At 47.0% G+C, this 8,363-nt stretch overlaps 1 protein-coding gene across 1 annotated transcript; it reads right to left on the reverse strand.

Moving 5' to 3' along the window:
- Positions 1–1,935: 1,935 nt before the first annotated feature.
- Positions 1,936–7,948, reverse strand: Opa1 (Opa1 mitochondrial dynamin like GTPase). The gene is made up of 2 exons (XM_050175778.3): positions 7,148–7,948; positions 1,936–4,841 (listed from the first exon to the last, which is right to left on the reverse strand). The coding sequence occupies exons 1-2, from the start codon at positions 7,775–7,777 to the stop codon at positions 2,625–2,627; spliced, it is 2,847 nt and encodes a 948-aa protein (XP_050031735.2). The 5' UTR covers positions 7,778–7,948; the 3' UTR covers positions 1,936–2,624.
- Between the last annotated feature and the right edge of the window lie 415 nt (positions 7,949–8,363).

Raw genomic sequence — 8,363 nt, forward strand, 5'->3', positions numbered from 1 at the left:
CATCGCAGCACATCGCACTGAAATGTTGACATATCAACAAAACCCAACATGTACGGGAACTGCCAAGAGATTGTGGTCCTCTGCCTGAAAGAATTACAGATGCTTGACTGACACATCAGACTTGTAACCTGTTAATTTGTAAAGAAGCTCCTACAATTTATTGCTCAGCAGAAGTAAAAACGGGGCTGGTTGGTATGTATGTTGTACATGGCACAAAAGCAAAACAGTACAAACTATACAACGCAATAAGAGAACATGTGAAATCCTCGAAGCATTTCAGATGCAAGGAAGAATTTACTGCTGCATCAGCCAGTCACCCTTGGCTCTCCTTGAAAAAAGAAATTGCCTTTTTTGCATAATAGTATCATTGATAATACAGTGCATGATTTGTCGCATTATCTGCTTCTAGCCTTTTAGAGCCAACTGGTTCATATGACTGCTTACGACATGTTTACAGATGTGCATGAACTTACCATTGGCCTCATAATTGATGCTTTTCAAATAAGCCTACAGTTGTTAGTCAGTGCTCATCCAGTCTGTTCCTCCTTCACTGTGTTGTGTAGTTTGCACTGTTTTGTGCCATGCAAATCTTGTTAGTTTCTTGCTGCGGGGCAACAGAATGGCTTTGATACGCCAAGATTCCTGTGCGATATGACATGATGCTGTTGTCAGAATGCCACGGTGCCGTTACCAGGAAGAACCACAAGAACACAGGCAAAATTTAATGCGATGAACAGCCGAGGCTTGTTTTTAAGAAACCCAATGAAAATATTGCTTTAAAAAAGTGCTTTTGATTTCCTGACATCTATTAATGTGTAAATTTTCCAAGCAACAAAGTAAACACAATGTATGATCTGATTTGACAAAATTTTGGGGTATATGGGTAAAGAAACATGTCACAGGAAACCTGTTTGTTTCAACATGCCTCAAATTTGTCCATAATTTGTATAGTAAAATTGTTACCATACCAGTTTGAGACGAGCCGTTTTTCTTTTATGAACCTTCACGTTGAAGCAAGGCGTTGGCTCTACCAGATGGTGCCACATGTTTTGTCAAGTCCAAATGGAAATGGGCATTTTCCTCTCGATGCAGCTCTAATCCACAATTCCTTAGCCCGTCAAAACCCACTCTGGCCAATAAGATTATATCCTTTTACTCTTAAACAAATAAATTGAGCATTGTTATGAAAAAGTCGCACCCTCATGGAAATACCTTCATTATATTCAACATTTATTCCAAGCATATATTTTTAACGCTAACACTGGTGAGAAAATTCTGATTTACTTCATAAGTGATAATTTAACATATTGATGTTTATTATATTCAGGTTTGAGTGTATTACGTTAGTCACACGAGTGTTATAAATGTTTCCGAGTTAACGGAGTTCTCGACCCGTCATGGTGGTTTAGCGGCTATGCTGTTGCGCTGCTAAGCACAAGGTCGCTGGATCAAATTCCGGCTGCGGCAGCTGCATCTTGATGGGGGCGAAATGAAAAAACGCCCAGGTCCAGTGCATTGGGAGCACGTTAAAGACCCCCTGGTGGTCAAAATTAATCTGAAGTCCCACACTACACCATGCCTCATAATCAAATTATAATTTTGGCACGTTACACTCCAGAATTCCAACACCAGAATTCCAACAAAGTTCTCGATTTAAACAATCTTCAGGTCCTATAATCTTCATTGAATTAAGCTTGAACTGCACGCTATAATAATGTTCAACATTTGTTACATGCTGCTATTGGTGAGAAGCATATGATTCCCTTCATTATACCTGATGATTTGTTATGCAGAAGCTCAACAGCAATTGTAACAGGGCAGGTGAAATCACTGTGATGGCAGATGATTGCCAGATTTTCCATACTGCTGCAACAATGGCGTGAGAACACAGTACCTTCTTCTCTTTGTAAGAGCACTCTTTTTGACAACGAAACAGTGATGCCATTTTGCATTTTATTCTCCACAGGTGGGCAGGGTACACGACAGGCAGGCAGCCAGAATCGCGGCAATATTCAATCACCTAGTAGTATGTACACAATTCATTCTATATTATCTACACGTCGTATTTACCTTTCCGCAACAAGCCAGAGAGCTACATACCAAGGCATGTAGACTGTCATTTTCAGCTTGTGTAGAGGCACATGCTTTATTCAGACGGTATCAAAGCTTCAACGGTGCTTGTGCAACGCCGTAGAGTGTTGATTATTAGAAATTTCAAGTTTGCTTTGTGAAGGCAAGTAAAGGAGGCTTTAGTCGTTCAACAGTATCAAATAATTTCTGCAAGCAAAATACTAACTTCACAAAACGATATAAATTAAACGAGTGCAACATAACGGCGCAGTTACGATTGAAAGTGTCAGCTACAAGCCAGCCTATTTAAGTACAAGAGGCTGGAAGTTAGCCTAAGTTCCACAGAGGAGATCCGAGTCTCGGCTCACGTACTATCACTGACTAGCGCAACTACTCGTGCATTTTCGGGTGCAAAATGATGCCTACTAACTGAAAAAAGTTTAGAAAATAACCGGCGACTGCTGTATAACGCAGCTATTTTGTAACCCCAGAGGCCCAGCGGCAATGCAAAACATATCTGAAACAGTCCTTCCTAACGAAAACCTTCGTCGAGCTCATTTTTCCGCATTTAGAGCACTCACAAACTCTTCCAGTTTCTCCTGTATGTGGCGCACTTTCTTCAGCTCTTCGGCAAGCTCCACCCGGCGCCCCTTGAGGAGCTCCACTTTCTTCTCGCTGTCCTGTGAGAAGTCGTCCAGCACTTCCTTGACGCCCTTCTCCAGCCGACGGGCCTCGCGGTTCATCACCTGCTGCCGAAGCACGTTTGCGGTGGTGTGCATCATGCGTTGCACGCGCCAGAACAGGACCACGTCGTGGCACTCGAGGTCAGTGTCCAAGCCCTGGTGGTAGAGGTAGTACCCCTTCCGGCACTCGTTGGCCTTGGCCAAAGATCGACGCAGGAAATGCAGTCGGTACAGGGGATCCCACGTGTCCCGGATGAACTTGTAGTCGACATCGACATCTTGCGCCTGGACGTTCTTGCGGACAGTTGTCAGTTCCTCTTGTGTCAGTGCAGGGCCGTGCTTTTGGAGGAACTCGTGGTTGAGGAGTCGCTCCAATTCGGCCTTGACCACGGCTCGCTGCCTCTGCTCTTCCGTGGGCGAGGCCCAGTACAGCCACTGCTCCTTGACTCCGGGACCGACCATGTCGCGGACCCTCACTTCAGCCGCGTGCAAGCGCTGCTGGAGCGTTGTCTCCAGGAACCGGACTGCCTGATCCCACTGATGCTTGTCATGCACCACACGATCCTCAAGGGCGTTGAGCTGAATCATGCGCAGCATGTCCACAGCCTTGTCCTCCCAGACATGCCGGTCGAGGACCTCTTTGACGACAGCTTCCTTGAGACGGTCAAATAGCGGGTCATGGTCCTTTGCCGCCTTCCGCTTTTGCAAGAGTGCGTTGAACTCATCCCGCAGAGTCTCCCAACCTACATCGACAGACTGTGAAGGCAGAAGCTGCTCGGCCCAAAGTTTCAGTCGGATGTCGACAGCGGTGTTGAAGTTTCCGGCATTCCCGGTTTGGGCTGCTGGCAAGAAGATGCTGTCAACCACGTAGCCGGACATGCAGTCCCACAGGTTCCGTGACAACACCTCCTCCCAGTGCTTTGGACTCAGCTGGCTCAGGTTGACTACTTCATCGAGTAGCTCACCGCGGGATCGCTCAAACAGCTCGTCGCGGTCCAGCTCCCGCATTCTCGGAAAGCTGTTCTTCCACTCAGTTTCCAAGTTGAAGCGCTGCGCCTTGAAGGCATCAGCCTGCTGCTCAACTGACTCCCGCACCATCTTCCAAAAGCAGTCTGACACGGCAAAGCTTAAGCTCTGAGTTGTGCACTGTGACATGTTTAGAATGCCGTCTCGGCACAGCTTGGAGTTCCGGAAAAAGGCCTCTTCGTAGGCTTTGATTGCCGTGATGCTGTCTTCTGCACTGCCCCGACCTGTTACAACTGCAAAGTATCCAAGCGCTTTCATGGGGAAAAGCTTTCCATCAAGGATCTTACGAATTCGTGTTGGGTTTGCCATGTTCTGCTCGGCCAGGTCTACTTTGGTGAGGACAAAGATGGTTCTTCGGCCATTGGGATCTACCTGGCTGACGAGGTCGGTGACTATGCTTCTTTCAGCATCTACAGAGCCATCCTGGATGCACAGAATGATGGCATTAGGGTTGCTCATGTAGAGATTGGTCATCTCGCGGATGGCATCCTTGGTGCCTTCAGCCATCTCTGTTGTTGCCGTACTGATGATGCCTGGGAGGTCAACCAGGACCATCCTTTGCAGCCCAGGGCCTTTGACGGTCATGGAGATGACGTCGGTGCTGATGGTTTTGCCACCACGAACACTGTTCTTCATCCGCACTTCGACCTCCCTTCGGAGGTCTGACAGCTCGGTCTCTTTAGTCAGGTCGAACTCTCGCGAACTGTCCTTAAACTTGGCAATGTGGTATGGCCCTTCGCTGAGTGTTACCTTGACCGGCGCCCTGGTCATCATTTCGCCTGCACCACGTGGGAATATTCGTGCCTGCGCCACCATTTCGAGCACGCTCGTCTTGCCTGCGCTTTGGTCACCGACGACAACCACACGGGGAAGGTGGTCCTGGACGTTGTAGCTGGAGTCGTAATCACTGAGCTCATCCAAGACCTCTGAGTAGAGGTCGATGAGAGACTTCTTTATCTTGCGCCGACTCACTCCCTGCTCCGACTTGAGCATCACCTGGCGTCGCAGCTCCCGGTTTTCCTTCTCCAGGCGCTCGATCTCCTTCTGGTATTTCATCTGCACCTACAGTGGAAGAAAGAAATGTGCATCAATTGCTACTCTTACTTGGGAACTTGTTTTGGAATCTGCTATGTGGACATGGACAGCATGCACTTTATCCTTAAGGCTAAAAAATTTCACAGAGACGATTGCAACTTGTATGCCCACTCATCTTTGCCCACCAATTCATTGATGTTCTGTGTCAGCGTCACACTTAGCAGCCAAGCAAGTAGTGTGGTCGTAAAGAATTCTTACTCCGTGCGATTTGGAGTGGAGTTATTATGGGTCTGCGATGTTATGTCAAAACACATATTTGTGCACCTTTGTGCTTCCAGTGTGCAACATAATATGTGTTGGTCATGAGCACAAATGGAGCAAAGCAGCCGTCGGATGCAGAAATGTGTTACGCCACTCACTTGATGGCAAACGGGTGAAAATCTGCAATGCGTTCCATGTAATCATTAGGTCATGTCTGGCAACAGAAGTACGAGACTTAATCGAGAGTTTTAGCTTGTCCGTGTACTTATTTACTGTTTAAGGAATGCTGCGCTAGCAGTAGCATAAACGTGAGCAGCCGCGCTGGTGGCGTGATCTTGTGGTGCAACGTATTACCAAATGGGCGCTGAGTTTTTAGTGCCAGTAACTGATTATATACTACTTATCTGCTAGTGGAAAGTGTCCATGTTCAGATTGATTGGAAACAGTGAACGACATGCCTATCATTGCACGTAAAAAACACTGCAATGGCAGTAGATCACTCATGGAATAAGTGGGTGGGGAAGTTTAAGTTATCTTCATGATGCTTTTTTCATTGGGATTAGTATGCATATGGGCTGGATGTAGTTCAGAAATGCCAATAAAGCACCATAAACAGCTTCTTCCCCAGGGCTGGATCTAAGAAGCAGATTGCGTTAAGGCTCGGTGTTTGATTATGCTTGTGGCCCTTCATAGTGACATCTGCAAAAGTCATCAGTGAAACATCAGATACATTTTAGTGTGTGTATAACTCATGCCAAAGCTATTTGTCTTGCATGGCATCTCTTAATGGTTGGAAAACTGTTTCTGGCACAAATAAGTATTCAAGCCAGCATATCAAAAACCAGGCACTGTTTTTCTGCATACTTGCATAAGTCAGTGAGGCAATGCACGCACTGGGGTACGTGACATTATGTTTGCATCAAGTGATTTGTCAAGTCAGAGAAACTGAGAAATCGCTCCCATCCACAGCTTGTAATAGGTGCCTCAGTAGCACAAACTCCACCTTTTGTTTTAATTACCATTGCTGTTGAAGTCACTTTTAACGCCAGTGTTCATAAGTGCTTATGAAACTGCTTGGAGGAGCCCAAACATGAAAAGAATAATCACATGTTTACAAAAAATGCCACCACCAATCTAATGTCACCAGTTTAAACATTGCGTCAACTGTGGGCATCCCTCTCTCACTTGTGTATTCCAAACAGTCTACTCACCTTTGGTTTGTACCTTTGATACATAAGAAATTACTCCAGCCTTGTTACAATTCTGTCTAATTTGGCTTAAGGAAATGAAAACTAAGTTCGAGTAACATGAATAAAGGGTCAGCCTAAGGTACGGGTTATCGACCAGGGACGGCCTCAAAACCTAGGAGCTAAAACATAGAATGGGCGAGTGATGAGCGATCAGGCATAATGAAGAACCAAGCTTGTTAGAAATGTGGCGGCCCCAAATAAGATGAGGCATGGCCGTTAGAAAATGAACAGTCACATTTCAGTTCGTTGTGCTGCACGCTGCAACCGAACATGGTTGATGACCAATGCACGGCCAGTGTCGGCCGATGTTCCTCCATGCACCGCATGCCTTGGTGTTTGTACAAAAATTACGAGAGAGAACTGTTACACTGTGATCATTCACTTACTATGAGTACAGTGTGATGGTTAGTACATGAATTTGTCTCGTCTTGGTGCCTGTGGCTTCATATGTTCCTGTCATGTTAGATATCATGCTGTATCTTTCTAAATTTCCAAGCAATTATAGTTTTCTGAAGTTAGTAAGCCAATAAATATGTATGCATATGCATAAAGATTGTGGACTGCTGCACTTATAACGCATCATCTCTATGAAAACGATAAATATGCAAAGTCACGAAGCCATTTGAAGCCAGATTGGGCAAACTTTGGGCCAAACCGCTGTACCACCAAACCATTCCCGTTCTCGCTGAACCGTTGCATTTACCGATTCTGTAGACACTAACGCCCAACTTGAGAACTTTTGTACGAAAATCTATGCTGCATCCGCTACGAGCGTCCGTCTCCCATTCATTCCTTTTTCAACCACCGAACCGCCTTATTCACCTGAATAAGCTCGTCCTGAAGCTTCTGCATTCGCTCGCGCTCGTTTTGGCGGCGCTCCTCTTCCTGCTGTTGCGACGAGAAGATCGGCGCGACGGCCAGGGCGGTGGCGAAGTCGTCCAAGCCGTTGCGCATGACGCTGGGCGAGCTCTCGAACTTGACACTGTGCAGCCAGTCGGCGATGCTGGCGAGACCGCTGGCAGCCTTGTTAGCACCGGTCCTGAACAGACCTTTCTCGGGAATGCCCAACTTGTCCTTCATGTCGGCCAGGGAAGCGCGGAACCTGTCCATACTGTCCTGGTCGGGCAGCACGTCCTTGATCCATCCGAAGTCCGGCAGGTTGTCCTTAAACTCCTCGTACTTCTTGGAGACGTGCGCTCCTCCAGCGACGGCCGAGCCGAGGACGATATATCGCACCTTGAGCACACCGCGAAGGATCCTGGCCACTAGCGCGACGTTTCGCGCGCTCTGGAGGTTCGTCGTGGCGGCGTAGAGTTTGAGACGGTGTCTGGAGTGCGGACCTAGCGTGTGGTATCGATGGTGGCAAGCTTTGAGGCGCGGCGAAGTATTCCACTTCTGGAGGTTGAAGCCGAACGCGCCGCGGACGACCGACAGCGCTCGGTGCTGCGACATGTTGAGCGCGCGCGGCTCAGAGTGTCAGCTTGGGGCGAGCTTTTACTAAGTGTGATTCGAGTCTAAAAATTGGATCACGAGAATAGTTTCAACTTTACCAGCCGGCGATAACTCGCCAGCGCAGCCTCCATGTTGAACTTGGGTTAGGCTTGGCTAGTGGCTTGCTTTCGACTGTGTATAAAGCCGCGACAGAGGGCGAGTTTTTCCGGACGAAAAAACCAAAAGGTGTCGCGAAAAAGAATGCCAAGTGTTTTACAGAGATCTTCAAAGGCTTTAGCTAAAAGGTTGTAGCACGATTGATGTCTTTGGTGACCACGTTATGAAAGTGCAGCCTTTTTATTGTGCGTTTTTTTTATTCTAAACACTTATTTGTTCCGCAATTGCAGTCGCCTGCTGCAAGGATTCTAGGCGTCCAGCTTGAAATTCTCATTTGTTAAGGCTGAATTTACGCAATGCACTAAGAATCCACCTCCTATAATTTATATTTGTTTGCCACAAATGCGCACTGGCTAACAAACCGGTTCACAATCAGCTTGTGAAGAAAATGGCGCAAGCGCTGCACGCATGACTGCACGCAATCTTGTGC

Source organism: Dermacentor andersoni, chromosome 9 (genome assembly GCF_023375885.2).
Source record: "Dermacentor andersoni chromosome 9, qqDerAnde1_hic_scaffold, whole genome shotgun sequence".
In the NCBI taxonomy this organism is placed as follows: Eukaryota; Metazoa; Arthropoda; class Arachnida; order Ixodida; family Ixodidae; genus Dermacentor; species Dermacentor andersoni.